Source organism: Cyclopterus lumpus, chromosome 25 (assembly GCF_009769545.1).
Source record: "Cyclopterus lumpus isolate fCycLum1 chromosome 25, fCycLum1.pri, whole genome shotgun sequence".
Lineage (NCBI taxonomy): Eukaryota > Metazoa > Chordata > Actinopteri > Perciformes > Cyclopteridae > Cyclopterus > Cyclopterus lumpus.
Genome location: NC_046990.1, coordinates 1724917 through 1742416, shown reverse-complemented (window position 1 = coordinate 1742416; position 17500 = coordinate 1724917). Strand labels below are relative to the sequence as shown.

The following is a 17500-nucleotide window of genomic DNA, read 5'->3' as shown; positions in this document are numbered from 1 at the left end:
GACAGTATAAATCTTTGAGCTATAAAAATCTACTGGCATGCAGTTGGATTATTGCGATGTCACAAGATCACGCAGAATTCACAGATCAAATATCTCATTAAAATCCATCTTGTCAGGCTTCAACTTATGCATTTGTGTCTGGACCAATCAGTGTCCTGTGAGGAGCTACACGAAGCTAGGGGTGTGGCCTAGGTCTGTGTGATGACACAAAAAGGCAACTGTACGTTCTAAACAACAACAACGTCTCCTGAAGAGGTATGCATGCATCCGTTCATCACAACTGGAGAGTATTTCTTCATTGAAAGAAGAGCAAAGAGTGACACTGAAGGCTTTTCTACATACATTATTACAATACTATATTTTCTTGTTCTTCTCCCGATTGCCGTTGGTAAGAGTTTGATTGACAGATGGTACATTCAATCAAGTATTTTTTCAAAAAAGTTTCCAATGAAAGTTTCTCAGATGGGTCTTTGAAACAAATTCAATTCAATTCAGTTTATTTTGTATAGCCCAATATCACAAATTACAAATTTGCCTCAGAGGGCTTTACAATCTAATACAATCTTACAAACCAATAACAAACCACCTAACGCGTCTGGTTAGCTGTATCAGTTAGGTTCTAATAATGAGTGTACTTGACCAGAGCCTCCTCCTGGTACTGTCTACAAAATAAACAACACAGGGTTCATTCAAGAACTCAGATTCTGAGTGACCTCCAAGGCAATTGGGAACATCAGAATGTAGTGCATACTGTAAAACGTGTCATCCTAGTTGAAGAGAGCAAACATAATTGCATCCTTGTAAAGAGAGCTTTGAAGCCATGAAAATGACACATTGAGACCAATAAATGAGAAGAGTCTCCTTCCACTCTCATTCCTGCTGCCGTAAGGTGTGAGGCTCCGGAGCCCGACTGGCCTGAAGGCTGCTGGGTATCTGGGGAAGTGCATTTCAAAAAGTCTCAGGCTTAATTGGGAATTAGGAGAAGATTAATTAAGGCAGTGATTAACATTTGCACTAATCCAAGGCAGTGGAGGCCCTTTGTAATTCACTAGGCGGGCACTCATCGCTTCCTGCTGCATGCCGACTAAAGCTGGAGGCAAATGGCTCCAGTACATGTTCACCAACGCCACTCTAACTGTATTAGTTGGTACAATGCAGAACCAAACCAGTGTCACAAAGACTCCTAACCCAGACACCCAGCGCATTAGTATTCATGTGTACTCTGTTCCCCATATCCATGTTTGCTTATTGTATGGTTTGACACTAACATAAGATAATTCATTAACAATACACACTACGGATGGTGCTGAATGCGTTGTTTGTTGGGCTACAACATGATCTTTGAAGAAGATGGACACAATAGTCATTTCAAGTGGACTACATTGTTGTCCTTATAGGCCTTTCTATACAAAGAACTGGACAGTGGACTTCCCTTGAGGACACCTTTGTTTTGAGGGTCACCTGACTGACTTGCTTGCTCCACCTGCAGCAAAACTGTAGGTGATGTTGAAAGAGGACGAGGACCCTGCCTAAACGACCACTCCTCAACTGATGGTCCATAAGTGAAGAAAAAGGGGTTGATGAAATCAAATTGAACATGCATTAATGATACATTGGACAGGTCAATGCATATGCACACAACCTACACCAACGATTTTGTTGTAATTCTATTGGAAAACAAGTTTCCCTGCCAAGTTCTAGGCGGGGCAGCCCCCTTTAGATAATTACAAGCAAGGAATCATCAGTTATGGGTTTTAAGCAGATATTTACATATATCTTAAAACTGCATTGTTTCTTCTCTCATATTCAGGTGCTATATTGTTCATATTTGAGATTTCAACCATATGTCTTGTTGTTCAGCCCTAGCTGACCCAACAGTGTGGACCCTGGGCCCTTCAATTGGCCCAGATGACCATCCGTCTTTGCTTTCACCTTTTAATAACCTTAGCGATTCAGCAGTCTTTCATCACTATACTCCTGCTGACCAACAAATGTCCACCTCGACACACGGTTTCCCTGTCAGCAAGAAAACAAGACAGGAACAGTGATAGTATGTGAAAGAGCACAGAGAAAGTGGCAGATCTAAGAGTGAGATCTAGTGGATGGACTTGTTCTGAAGTCAAAGTATTCAACTGCAGAGATTACTGCTACAGAACAGAAGACTGAGACTAAAAAGCATTCAAACATTCTATACAATGTACTGCAAAGTCAGGGGTGTGGCTGATCCCACTGCAAACAACTACATATTGCACACATTAATGTGACAATGGAAGAAGAATATACCCATTAAAAAATCCTCAGAAAACAGAGAGATAGTCGGCTTCAAACAGGAGCTGAGGCTACGAAAGAAATGCATTTCCCTGAGAGCTGGCGTCCTCTTGGTGTGGTAGACGTCTGCCTTCTACCACACCAAGGCAGGCCGGCAGCCTTTTGAAGTGTACTTTATACTCGACGTACTGAAGCTGGTGCAAGAAACTGACCCAATTAGGGCTAAGTGATGGAGGCGCTTGGTGGTGGACACTCTTCAGATGTGACTGTCAAATAGTTTACAGATAAAAGCACTATTAAGATGTCTGAGGATTTTTAAAAGACCATCAATTTGTTTTTAGATGAATTTGGAAACAGGAGCTCTTAAAAATCTACATTTGAGTAAATATTTTGCGGCCGAATCAAATTGTTTACAAGATATTCAGCCTTCATTGTAATGGTTTAATGCTTGACATGACTTGTTTCTTTACAGGGCTTGTACAAGGGCAATACGTAAGCCATGTAAGCCAATATGAGATATGAGTTTACAGGTAATCACAATTCCTCCTCGGCACTGTGGAGGTTAGTTTATGGGGTTTTGCCGATTACACTTGTTGTCTTCTTGATTTTTCACAGTACATTTTGTTTCTTTGCCCTTTGGCATTTCAGAGGAAACTAACGAACAACACGTTGAACATAATTCATACTCGTAGTTCGTAGCTCGCTCGCCATCTGCGGAGGATCGCTCTACAATGCAACGCACAAGTATAAACAGCTTGAGGCTGTAGGCTACATCCTCTCAATGATGTTTAATATGCATAATATGTACTGTGTTCACTATCACAGCTTTGCATGTTAGCATACATTTGTCTTCCTCCCTGACGCCTCCATGTCTGTCTGTCCAGTAGTCCGGCCATGGGTCCTTTTAGTAGGAAATACATAGACTTTATATCCATCTGGAGAATTTGGAGTCACCCTTTTGAATCTTTAATCTTAACTTTCTGTATTACACCTTTCACTGGATTCACCATAGAGCTTGAGGGACACTATAGAGTATGTTTTTAATGAGTGGGTCCTGGAGATGTGTTAGTCATGAGACTAGTAGATGCTTTAAGTAGACACTGACCTACTGCTGATCAGATAAGATGCCTCTTTGACTCTTTGAAATGTCCAGTACCCTTATGAACGACATGACAAAACCCAATCGGATTCAATCAGCATCTCAGTGCTCACTGCCAGAGATCTAGCCAATACGAGTAGAATGCAGAAACACCACCGGCAACAATACAAGCATTGGGGAGAAGCCACTGCAGAGCCCAGTTGGACTCCCAGCCAGCAGTACACTTTAATCAGGATGCATTCTGGTCACCACGCTGTGCAGGACAACAGTGCACTTTTTAGAGGTTTCTACTGAATGTGGAATCTATAAGACAACACCAAGAACCAGACAGCAACACAGGGAATATTAGAGGGAACAATTAGACGGGACCATTTTTGACCTAATATGTGCTCCCCCCACTGTCCCTGGCGTGAGTGCACCCCAACTCATCTCAGGGTGGAACGATGACAGGGTTAAAGGGAGTGGTGGTGTAGGAAATATGGGAAAGAGAATAAAAAGTTATCGACAAACTGTTTTCATCTCAATTCCACACTCAATCTAATACATAATCTCACCATGCACAATATGACTGATATAATTAAAGACCTCTTGATGTCTTCAAAATATAAACTGAAGTGGTTTAAAACCCTTCAAAGGACTGAAATAAAAAAGTGAACTCATTATGTGAAGACCATGAATATCCATAACAGATTCCATGGCAATCTGGCCTGTATTTGTAGAAACACCCGCTCAGATGTGCTGTACACTCGAAGTGTCAATCATAGAAATGCCGTGGTCAAGTAAAAGGGTTGTTATCGAGACAGAAGTCAGCTGGCCAAAGCGTCTGTTGCTGAGCAGAGACGAATCAACATGAATTGGTATCATTTCTTAGAACAACTGTACACAATATGATAATCGTCAATATGGCAGGATACCGTTACAACCCTAACACGCTCTGATCATCCTGCTATGTCAAAGTAAATGGGAATGCCCGTTGGAGTCCGAATCTATCTCTACGAACGGTCATGCTATACTTCTGTTGTTTGTTGTGGAAGGATTGGCTCAGCCTGTTAGGGGCAGCTGAGGAGAGAGAAAGAAAAGACAGCAGCTCCGGCAATAAGCTGGAACAAACAGGTCCTGTATCGGATGTCAGGAGGTTCGACATGTCTGATTGTGACCAGTTTACTAGAGAGAAAAGAGCAGCAGAGAACCAGACTCCTATTAAACTGGCTCGTCAGAGGGCTAGTCCTTCAGCCAAGAGCAGGGATTAGCACCCGAGACCCCAAAGGTAAAACCCTCATTAGTCCACTAGCATTAGAAATGAAGTGCTAGGAAAGGAGCCGTCTACATCAGTATGAGGGGGAGGAACGAAGCAGGTGAGTGAAGTTAAAGGTGGGTACATGAACACATGACACCTCCTCTGTCTATTGGTGCTCTGTAATAATGTAGGGTGCAAACAATTAAAAAAAACTATAAAACTCAACTTATTAAAAGATGTGCAATGCAACTAAAATATCAGACATGAAATGATAACAGGTGATTTAGAAACGAACATGTGAGAGTAACACTGGGATGAACCCGTTAATATGTTGTAAGGGATGAATTCATAAATATGTTGTAACACTGGGATGAATTCATAAATATGTTGTAACACTGGGATGAACAGGTTAATATGTTGTAAGGGATGAATTCATAAATATGTTGTAACACTGGGATGAATTCATAAATATGTTGTAAGGGATGAATTCATAAATATGTTGTAACACTGGGATGAACAGGTTAATATGTTGTAAGGGATGAATGCGTTAATATGTTGTAACACAGGGATGAATGCATTAATATGTTGTATGGGATGAATGCATTAATATGTTGTAAGGGATGAATGCATTAATATGTTGTAAGGGATGAATGCATTAATATGTTGTAAGGGATGAATGCGTTAATATGTTGTAAGGGATGAATGCATTAATATGTTGTAACACAGGGATGAATGCATTAATATGTTGTATGGGATGAATGCATTAATATGTTGTAACACAGGGATGAATGCATTAATATGTTGTATGGGATGAATGCATTAATATGTTGTAACACAGGGATGAATGCATTAATATGTTGTAACACAGGGATGAACAGGTTAATAGGTTGTAACAAAGGAATGAATGCATTAATATGTTGTAACACAGGGATGAATGCATTAATATGTTGTAACACAGGGATGAATGCATTAATATGTTGTATGGGATGAATGCATTAATATGTTGTATGGGATGAATGCATTAATATGTTGTAACACAGGGATGAATGCATTAATATGTTGTAACACAGGGATGAATGCGTTAATATGTTGTAACACAGGGATGAATGCATTAATATGTTGTAACACAGGGATGAATGCATTAATATGTTGTAACAGGGATGAATGCATTAATATGTTGTAACACAGGGATGAATGCATTAATATGTTGTATGGGATGAATGTATTAATATGTTCTAACACAGGGATGAATGCATTAATATGTTCTAACACAGGGATGAACAGGTTAATAGGTTGTAACAAAGGAATGAATGCATTAATATGTTGTATGGGATGAATGCATTAATATGTTGTAAAACAAGGATGAACAGGTTAATAGGTTGTAACAAAGGAATGAATGCATTAATATGTTGTAAGGGATGAATGCATTAATATGTTGTAAAACAAGGATGAACAGGTTAATAGGTTGTAACAAAGGAATGAATGCATTAATATGTTGTATGGGATGAATGCATTAATATGTTGTAAAACAAGGATGAACAGGTTAATAGGTTGTAACAAAGGAATGAATGCATTAATATGTTGTAAGGGATGAATGCATTAATATGTTGTAACACAGGGATGAATGCATTAATATGTTGTATGGGATGAATGCATTAATATGTTCTAACACAGGGATGAATGCATTAATATGTTCTAACACAGGGATGAATGCATTAATATGTTCTAACACAGGAATGAATGCATTAATATGTTGGCTTTTTCCCAACCAAATTCAATGAGGGATCTCTGTTAAATAAATACATTCAAGGTCTCTAGTTACCTCCAGTACCAGACAGTTAATGTTCTTCATGCACAAAGGATAGAAGATGGACAACGTTTCCTGATTTGAGCTCCAGGGTTCTCATCGAGCTCAGGGAGTCGACCTCGGACCGTCCAAGAAGCCAGGGGTCACCAAGGGACTAGAGAACATGATGAAGACTCTTCTGCAGTCGGATGGTCAAGGTGTGACTGGGTGTCACAGGTGTGTTTATATCGAGAAAAATAACAACAATAATAATAATAACAATTGCAGATCGTCAGAAAGTGACTTATTGTAAGTTAATACCTCCAAATGGATATCAGCTGTCATGTTGGCATGTTTTCCTTTGGCAGCAGAATACTGCATCCTAAACAAAATGGCCTCAGCATGCAGGGAGGAGGTAATATGAATTAAACTATCCATGTAATCCATTTCAATATGCCCCAGAAACATGAGAGCAGCAGACGTTATAACAAAATACTATAAAGGATAAAGTGCAGTGATTTCGTTGGGGCCAAAGATCTACCATTTTGTATTGTGTCATTCATATAGCATCTTTGTAGCCTTCTGACCACTCAAAGCGCTGCCATTCATCCCCATTCACACACTGATGGCAGAGGCCAACACACAAGGTGCCGGCCGCCCATCAGGATGTCATCTTCATTCACACACTGATGGCAGAGGCCAACACACAAGGTGCCGGCCGCCCATCAGGATGTCATCTTCATTCACACACTGATGGCACAGCCTTCAGAAGTAATGCAGCTGATTCAAGGACACTTGGATCAGCTGAAGGAGACACTGGAGGAGCCAGGGATGGAACTGCCTAATCTTCTGATTAGAGGATGACCCCCTCACAGCTGGGAAGCTCATGTTTCATCTGGTACATAAAGAGTTTACATAACCAGAGGGTACAATGGGCATTGAGTTGGTAACAACTTGTGTGTGTTCTGAAGGCCATTCACACAGGTGCTGTCACTGAAATGATGCACTCCTAGTGTGTGTCTGTGTAGGTGTGTGTGTGTCTGTGTGGGTGTGTGTGTCTGTGTGGGTGTGTGTGTGTCTGTGTAGGTGTGTGTGTGTCCGTGTGGGTGTGGGTGTCTGTGTGGGTGTGTGTGTGTCTGTGTAGGTGTGTGTGTCTGTGTAGGTGTGTCTGTGTGGGTGTGTGTGTCTGTGTAGGTGTGTCTGTGTAGGTGTGTGTGTCTGTGTGGGTGTGTCTGTGTAGGTGTGCGTGTCTGTGTGTGTGTGTGTGTGTGTGTCTGTGTGTGTGTCTGTGTAGGTGTGTCTGTGTGTGTGTGTGTCTGTGTGGGTGTGTGTGTCTGTGTAGGTGTGTCTGTGTAGGTGTGTGTGTCTGTGTGGGTGTGTGTGTCTGTGTGGGTGTGTCTGTGTAGGTGTGCGTGTCTGTGTGTGTGTCTGTGTAGGTGTGTCTGTGTGTGTGTGTGTGTCTGTGTGGCTGTGTGTGTCTGTGTAGGTGTGTGTGTCTGTGTGGGTGTGTGTGTCTGTGTAGGTGTGTGTGTCTGTGTAGGTGTGGGTGTGTGCGTGTGTGTCTGTGTAGGTGTGTGTGTCTGTGTGGGTGTGTGTGTGTCTGTGTAGGTGTGTCTGTGTGGGTGTGTGTGTGTCTGTGTGGGTGTGTGTGTGTCTGTGTAGGTGTGTGTGTGTGTGTCTGTGTACGTGTGTGTGTGTGTGTGTGGGTGTGTGTGTCTGTGTACGTGTGTGTGTCTGTGTAGGTGTGCGTGTCTGTGTAGGTGTGTGTGTCTGTGTAGGTGTGCGTGTCTGTGTGTGTGTCTGTGTGGGTGTGTGTGTGTCTGTGTGGGTGTGTGTGTCTGTGTAGGTGTGTGTGTCTGTGTGGGTTTGTGTGTCTGTGTATGTGTGTGTGTCTGTGTAGGTGTGTGCGTGTGTGTCTGTGTGGGTGTGTGCGTGTGTGTCTGTGTGGGTGTGTGTGTCTGTGTGGGTGTGTGTGTCTGTGTAGGTGTGTCTGTGTGTGTGTGTCTGTGTGGGTGTGTGTGTCTGTGTAGGTGTGTGTGTGTCTGTGTAGGTGTGTGTGTGTGTGGGTGTGTGTGTCTGTGTGGGTGTGTGTGTCTGTGTAGGTGTGTCTGTGTGTGTGTGTCTGTGTGGGTGTGTGTGTCTGTGTAGGTGTGTGTGTGTCTGTGTGGGTGTGTGTGTCTGTGTGGGTGTGCGTGTCTGTGTGGGTGTGTGTGTCTGTGTACGTGTGTGTGTCTGTGTAGGTGTGTGTGTCTGTGTGGGTGTGTGTGTGTGTCTGTGTGGGTGTGTGTGTCTGTGTAGGTGTGCGTGTCTGTGTGGGTGTGTGTGTCTGTTTACGTGTGTGTGTCTGTGTAGGTGTGTGTGTCTGTGTGGGTGTGTGTGTCTGTGTAGGTGTGCGTGTCTGTGTAGGTGTGTGTGTCTATGTGGGTGTGTGTGTGTCTGTGTGGGTGTGTGTGTCTGTGTAGGTGTGTGTGTCTGTGTAGGTGTGTGTGTGTCTGTGTGTGTGTGTCTGTGTAGGTGTGTGTGTCTGTGTAGGTGTGTCTGTGTGGGTGTGTGTGTGTCTGTGTGGGTGTGTGTGTGTCTGTGTAGGTGTGTGTGTGTGGGTGTGTGTGTCTGTGTACGTGTGTGTGTGTGGGTGTGTGTGTCTGTGTACGTGTGTGTGTGTGTGTGTGTGTGTGTGTAGCTAGAGGCCCAGCCCTGTTCTCCACGGTAAGCCACAAGCAGGCCAACCTCAGCCCATAAGAGGCACAGCCAACATAAAAAAGCATTGGTAAAAAAATAAAATGTCAGAATCAGGGTTGCTGTACCTAGTTCAGCAATGCACATTGCAGAGGCTCCATATCAGCACCAAGGAAACCTTGACAGCGGTAGCCATTCTATTACCTGCAGCGTTACACATTCCACATCATTATAAATTAAATATTAAATCTGTAGACACCATGATTTGTTATTGCCTTCCAAAACTAATATAGTTATATATGATGTATGTTATGAGCCTCAGTGTTATATATGTGTGTTTACTTGGATTTTGCTTATATATGAATTGGTTTTGTCTATACGTTGCTGCCTGTTTATGGATGAATCTTATGCTGCATTCACACCAAAGGTGAATATTTATTTATATTTATAAACTACTTATATTTACTCTGTGGAAACAGTTATCATTTCCGCCATCCACCATGGAAGAAATAACCACTATTTCGGCTTTATACTTGTTTTTTTAGTTTTAGGCTGCCTTCAAAAAATCAGCAGATGAAAATTAGCTTCTCTGAATAACTCTGGCTCACTTACAATTTGATGGGTTTGCTTTGTCCCTGCAAAATAAACAAACAAATAATAAAACTAAAATAATTTCTATATTAGAGTTTCCTGATCCATCACCATTACATATAAGGTTTAGGTGGGCTTTGACTCTTGGTAGGACACACTTTAAATAAACAGTGGTCCACAAAATATGATGCTTTTTTAACCTATCCTCCTGATATCAATATATATCAAAACATGGAATATTTACCAGTCATTGTAAACTAATCATGTCAATACAACCGTGTTCCACAGTTATTTGTTGCATCAGATAAACCCCACTACACAAGCTACTCAGTTAGCAGGCAGTGGATTTGACATTTTAAAGTTAAATCCATCGATCTGATAAACTCTGAGAAGGAAGAACGTTGTGCTTTTTTAAACTATGTTAAACTAGTCATGAAATGTAACTAAGTACATTTATGATATTCGTGTACTGGAGTGCAAGTTTGAGGGGCTTGTACTTTACTTCCATTTGATGTAACTTTATACTTCTAGTCTACTTCATTTAATTTATTTGACAATATTAGTTACTAGTTAGACTACTTTGCAGATTCACATTTGTATTACAAATTCCATATTTGTATTAAAAATTCCATTCCATTATCTGAACCGCTGCAGCCGACCCCAGCTGACATTGGGTGAAGACCGGGTTCACCTGGACAGGAGTCCAGTTTATCTCATAAACCCTGGCTGTATCACAAGTTAACTCATATAATATGATATATTATTAGTAGTATATATGCTAATCATTAAGTATATGAGGTAACAGTAAAGTGATTAACACATTAATACATCAGTGATATAGGCTTACCATAAATATATATTGTAAAACGGGTATGGGTAAAAAAATGAGTATACTTTTACTTTGGTACTGGAAAGATAATTTGATTCCAATCATTTTGTTATTTATTTAAGTTTATTTAAGTCTAGTAAATAATGTAATCATAAACACATAGATTGTATAAATATGAATGGTGATGACACAGCAGATAAGTAAACAAGATGTGCTTCCTGGCATCGTCGGATGGCTCGTGGACATTGCTGCAGGACCGCCATCCTAACCGTCCTCTAGGTACCAGGAGCCAGGAGCCGGCTCCATTAAGTCAGAGCTGAGCCACAAAGATGACACGACTGCAGCCACAAGACACTTTGCTCTCCAAGCCGAACCCCACCACCGGAGAGGATATACGGAGAGCCAAACCAGCCCTCCTGTTGACAAGTGTAAGCATATGTTTGGGTTCATTATCAAACGGTGGCAGGACAAAATAGACTTTGACTGATTGCTATTCCGCCATTATTTTTAAATGGATTTATGAATATTTCATCCTCAACAAACATCACTGATATCACCGAATAGACTCAATTAATAGCATTTAAGCCGAGATACATACTGCATTCGTACTATTGATAACATGACTAAATTGATATGTTTACTATGTTTTTTCAAACAATCCTTTTCCTGCAGATTGCTTTGAACAAGTTTAAGGGAAGCACTGGAATGCTGCATCGAAGATCCCCAGGTCAGTGCTTTTCATATTTTACTTTACCTGAGGTCAGTCAGTGAGTGTGTGCATGTGTGCGTGTGTGTGTGTGTATGTTTTCTCATGTCTATCTGCCTCCACGTTAACTCCTGGCTGCACATTCAAGACTCTCCACAATGCTGGTTTTGTTGGAAACAAAGCTGAGGGAGCCATGAATTCTCCTCCTCCTCCTCCTCCTCCTCCTCCTCCTCCTCCTCTCTGTCTTTCTTTCCCAAAACCCAGCAGTCCACCCAGGGAGAAGTGACACTGTGATTAAGAGTCTTGATGTAAAGAGCTTGCTGAACCGAGGGGGTGGGAGAACGACATGGAAAGGTTAGGCTTTCAAGGTAAGTGTGTGTATGTGGGAAGTGAAGGCGGGTGTCTAATGATAAGCCAGCTTCTGGCAGACTACAACACATCTATATTAACACACAACAACGGCATTAAGCCGCCCACCACCTCATTATTTTAGGTTATGAAACATCAGAGAAGAAAACGCCTATACTGAGACACTACACACAGGCAAAAGACTAAATATACACTTCGCTCTAAAGTCAGGACAGCAGAGGTACTGCCTGTTTTCCCAATATTTACTCCACACAATTTAAAGGCAATAATATAGCACTTCAAATTGCTGCTGCATGCCATGATTTTAAACCTGATGTAGTCAATATGTGCAATAATAAAACATGAATGGCAATGTCTGCAGTCAGCTCACACAGAAATGTGATATATACTTGTTGGCCAATAAGAACAAAAAATTATTGCCAACTAAGACTCTATATAAAGAGGCATGACGATGGAGCAGTAAGGTGAGCGGCTGCTCTGTGAATTAGGTTTAATCTGCTTAGTGTTGTGCCTGCTTTGGATATCATACTAATAACAGCCGCCCTTTCCACCCAGGCCCCGCCCTTAAATCCAAATTACGACAATCTCATTCAAATAAATGTTCAAAGTTATGGTTTGCAGAGCCGGCCAGTGTGTGTGTGTGTGTGTGTGTGTGTGTGTGTGTGTAATAATTGAAGTTGTAATTGTGTTTTGTTGTGTTTCTCAGCAGCGTGGTGCTTATTCATGGGGCTTGCCAAGGCTAACAAGAGCCATAAATCCTCCTCTCCACTCCTGACAACCTCACCGGGTTAACGAGAGAGAGTTCGTGTTTGTTTGATATACAATAAGTCAAAATGTTCTATTGACGACCTTTGTCCTTTCATGTGGGACAGGTGATGAATTCAGACTATATCAAATAGTCTAATATTGTATGTTCCTAATTCAGCAAATACCTCCTCCCACTCCACGAGCTGTCTTTTCTGTGTGTGCAGAAAAGACAGCATCTGTTCATACTCTGTAAATGGGACATCATGTTGTCCAAACCAACAGTAGACATTTGCAGCCTGTCCATACAACTGATTATCACTTATACATATACAGCCATCTTCTCCAATAAAGCCAAATTAGAGATCTAAAAACAATGATGTCAACACCATAGCAGTAGCAGCCCACAAGCACACACATTAGAGTACAATACTTGAGATACAAAAAATAGTCAAATTACACATACACAATAAAGTTAACATAATTGCTGACTTTTAACCCTTGGTAAACATAAGACAATTTTCAAAGAAAACTCACCTGTCTCTTCATCAATGGCAAACCGTCCAAGTCCACTGCCATCATGAATGGAATACTGGATTTCTCCATCTCTGCCAGTGTCATCATCGTTAGCGATGACTTGGAGGAGGGTAGTTCCGATCCGGGTATTCTCTTTAACTAATCCTGTCAAGGCAAACTGGGAAAAGTATGGAGCATAGAGATTTTCGTTCACATCTACCACCTCCACCTCCACAAAGGTGACAGAGAGAAGAGAAACAGGTCGTCCCTTGTCTTTGGCCTTCACAGTGAGGTTGTAGAACTGCTGGGTCTCGTAGTCTAGCTCTTTTGTCAGTCGAATAGCCCCGCTGGCCCTGTCTACCTCAAACCATCCATTGTAGTCGTTGGCTAGAGAGTACCGAACCTGGCCTCCCAATCCTAAATCTGGGTCCTGGGTTTCTAACCATGCCACAACAGTTCCTACTGGAAGATCCTCTAGAGCCCTGGCTTTGTACACATTGGGGATGAATAGTGGGGGACAGTCATTCACATCCTCTAATATGATTTTCAAAGTGATCACAGAAAACCTCTGGCTCCCTTTCTCTGCCTTGTCCCGGGCCTCAATCTTCAGGTTAAAAGCTGAAACAAACTCCCTGTCTAATTGGCCAGCAACATACACTATCCCATTAGTGCAGTTGATACCAAACTGGCTGGTGCTGGTCAAAACAGAGTATACAATCTCCCCATTAGGTCCAAGGTCTTTGTCAGTGGCCTCAACCTGGATAACACCGGTACCTATGGCAGTGTTTTCGGATATCACAATTCTATAGCCTCCTTCTTGCAAAAACTGGGGTGCATTATCATTAGCATCCTCTATGTAGACAGTAAGCAAACGCCAGGCAGTTTTCTGTGGAAGGCCGAGGTCATAGATAGTTAGGTTGAGGAGATAACGATCCCTCTTTTCCCTATCCATAGGGAGGAAGACACTGATAAGGCCAGTCTCCATGTCAATGATAAAACAGCTGTCAGTATTTCCATCTGAAATAGAGTATAGAATCTGACCGTTGAAACCTGTGTCCCCATCGTAGGCATTGACCTTGAAAACACTCGAACCAGTCTTTAGGTCTTCCCGCACAGCAATATCTGTGGGGAAAGCTTTGTCGAATTGGGGCGTTTGTCGATTGACAGAGAAAAGGTCAATAAAACCTTCCTCGATTTTCGGCTTGGTACTAGCTTTGGACTTTTTGAGTAATTTCTCAGCTAACTTTTGGGCTACCCTTGTTTCTTTACAGTTGAAGCTTTTGGGAGGAGACTTCCCATGAGCAACAGAGATGTTAACAAACATAGGATCAGAAAAGTTCTCACCATCTGTGGCAGTTATTCTAAGACTAAAGACACCGTTTTTTGGACTGGCTGTGACAAGGGAATGTTGCAGTGAAAGTACCCCTGAATCAGGGTTGAGGTTGAAGTACCCCCATTCATTCCCTAAAATGATCTTATATTTTACTAGCTCCAACTCATCTATGTCAATCGCAGACATTGTGGTAATCACTTCATCCACTGGGAAATCCCTGGAGATCACCCCCTGACACGCTACCTTCTCAAACAATGGCTGGTTGTCATTTACATTTACCAGGTGGATTGTTACATTGACTTCACTCTCTCGTCTGTAAGGCGACCCCCAGTCAGATGCTCTAACAACAAATGCAAAGCTCTCTGATGAGGATTCAAAGTCCAACTCTTTAGTAGTGCTTATGATACCAGAAAACTGATTGATTTTGAAGGGTAATGGCTGAAGGCTGGAAATGCTATAAGTTATGTATCCATTTTCTCCTTTATCCTCATCCACTGCAGAAACTGTCAACACATTGGTCCCAACAAGTACACTTTCATTGACCAAAACCTCATAAGAGGCCTGATCAAATGTTGGTGGGTTGTCATTAGCATCTCCAATGGTTACCCTCACTTTAACTTTGAGCTTACTATCTATTTCCAATACCTCCAGATTAAACACATCCTGGGACACCTGAGTGAACCACTGAGTGGTTGAGATTGCACCTGTTAATGTGTTAATTTGAAAAAAAGCTGAATCTGCAGAAGGTGTCATTATATATTCTGCATCATCTGGCTCTGGTCTGATTTTGACAGCTTCTACAATCGTGCCTGGTGGTGAAATTTCATTCAGACCAACATCATACAACTCCCACACAAACGCAGCGTCTGCTGTCTGCCGTTTCTTGACCATAATGTGGACAACCTTGACGGCAGAGAACTTCTGTGGGGCTCCCCTGTCTTTAGCCTGCAAAGTAACGTTACAGCCATAGGGATAAGTCTCCCAATTGAATGACTCAGAGGCCTTTATAGCAAACTCGCCTTCCACAGATCTTTCTACAAAAAACTGCTCTGAAGGGTCTCCACCGACAATGACCACTGAGTCTATTTCTCCATTTAAGCCTTCATCTAAGTCTTCGACGGTGACCATGGCATACACAGGGTTTTTATCTGGCCCCGAGGGGCTGTGGGTGACGATATTCATGACTGGGGCATGCTCATTCACGCGCTCTACATGGACAAAAAGTTTGGCTGTGCTGCTGACCCCATTATTTCCATAGAGCTTCATGCCACGGTCTACTGCCAGGATTTCTAAGTCGTACCGATTCTGCTCATCAACATTTAGCTTTCCACTTAGAGAAACCATTCCACTGGTTGGGTGAACAGCAAATAGCTCCATTTTCTCCTTGAAAAAATAGTAAAACTCTCCATTAGAGCCAATATCTGCATCAGTGGCGGTAACTTGTGCTATGCTAGTCCTGAGAGGTGTACTCTCCGCTATGGTGACCGAGTAAGTAGTGGGGGAGAACAAGGGTCGCAGGTCATTCATATCCAAGACCTGGACGCTGACTTTAGTCCAGGTCTCAAGGAACGTTTCTCCCTTGACAGAGGCTTTTACTGTCAATACATAATTATCCTGAATCTCTCGGTTCAAGATAGCTGCGTTGCCACCTTTAGTCCTTATGCGCAAGAAGCAAAAGTCGCCCAGCACATACTCCTCTGCCTTGAAAAACCCTTCGTCATCACCTGAAGTGATTCTGTAGCGGATGTCCCAGGAGCGCTGGGTCAGGTGGATGCCCATTTTATATTTACTGTTGGCATAGGTCCGTGCTGCTGAGTTCTCGTAAACTGTAGCGTGGTAGACAGTCTGAGTGAAGCCCAAGTGAGGTTCATCCTGAAGGCCTCCCTTGGTGTTCTGGCCGCAGGAGGGTGGTGGCTTCAAGACCAGCAACAACAGCAGTAGGGCCAGGCCGAGGAGAGGGGCTCGCATCCCTGCCCACTGGCCCATTTTCACATCCATCCCATCATCACTCCATCCTGTAAAGAAAGAGACAGACAGAGACAGAGGGACATAATGGTTAGCTACACGGGGGATTTACAACATGTAGTTCATTTTAGCCTTATTGTTATGTCCATTGGACTACAGAGATTGATTGGAAGTGGGGAGGGGAAGGGGTGTCTACAGTTACCGGGCAACCAAAAGAAAGGCTTCATTCATCCTTTCACGGCCTCTGGACACTAAGGTCAGTGTAAACAGTCAATTGCAAGTTTAAGAAAAACCAGAGGTGGTTTGAGAAGGAACAAAAAAATTGCATGGTTAGGAGAAGTGTAACATCACAAAAAAAAAACACTAAAGAAAATAAGTGCAGAGGGCAAAATGTCGGGCGGCCACACATGACCCTATTATAACCCATTTCCTGAAATACATGAAAACTCCAGCCCTGTGTCTCAAAACCATGTAGTATCTCCAAATACAAAACTGTTATGGTTGAAACAGAGGGTCAAATGTTGTTCTCTTTTTTAAGAAAAAGGTGTTCTGAAAGGAAGCAGCCACAGATATGTGCCACTCTGGGAGAAAAGCTGGATCCAGTGAAAGCCATGTTGTGGCCATAGGAGCGCCACAGTGGTCTGGATTTTGATAACTCCACCACAAGGGATGGAGAGATGGGGTGAGAAAAGACAGACAAAGTCAGAGCGCACTGATAGTAACACACTGCTGAAGTGCAAAGCTAAATCTACACATTTTCAACAACACATCAGTTACACGCACAGACACACAGCTCCTGCTAGAGTACAAACTTATTTTTTGTTTCAAACAGGAACTGATCCAGTTTTAACTTCTTACACACAGGCAACAACAATAAAAAGCATTTGGCTTTCTGAGCGTGACCAAAAACCACCTAATCTGAAACAAAGCAAACCGATGCTTAGGCCTGCATTTAAATACAATCCAACAGTCATTCAGGGAATAAAGGCTGGAATCCAAACCAGTGGATTGCCAAAAACACTTCATTTTGTGTCTGACCTTAAACTGTCATCTCAGTGTCAACTTGAGTCAGTGACAGCGGTTTAGAGGGAGTGTCTGAGAGTCCCAGTCAGCTTTACTGGGTCAGTACATCTCTCCTTGGAGGCCCAGTAATTATGCATCTACAGTGCAGTAACCATTTGAATACTTGCTGATTTTGTTCAGTTGTCACTCTTCACTTACAGACTCATGGGATCTGAAATGATCTGGATCATTTGCTTGTATATCTAATCTGATATGGATACAGGAGTGTTGAAACATGTAAGAACATATGCATGTGCGTGCATGGACCAATAAAAGTTGTTGTTGACCCAGAGCGTCTATACGCACAACATGATTGGTT

General features: G+C 42.3%; 1 protein-coding gene across 4 annotated transcripts in view; it reads right to left on the bottom strand.

Annotated features, from left to right (window-relative positions):
* fat3a (FAT atypical cadherin 3a) overlaps nt 1-17500 on the bottom strand; it is a 130294-nt gene that overhangs the window by 62844 nt on the left and 49950 nt on the right. For 3 of the 4 annotated variants that reach the window (XM_034529163.1, XM_034529165.1, XM_034529164.1), the window contains exon 1: nt 12843-16152. In XM_034529163.1, coding sequence (XP_034385054.1) covers nt 12843-16152 — 3310 coding nt within the window. Of the gene's footprint in view, nt 1-12842; nt 16170-17500 lie in introns of those variants that run through there. The other variant, XM_034529162.1, reaches the window with a different exon arrangement.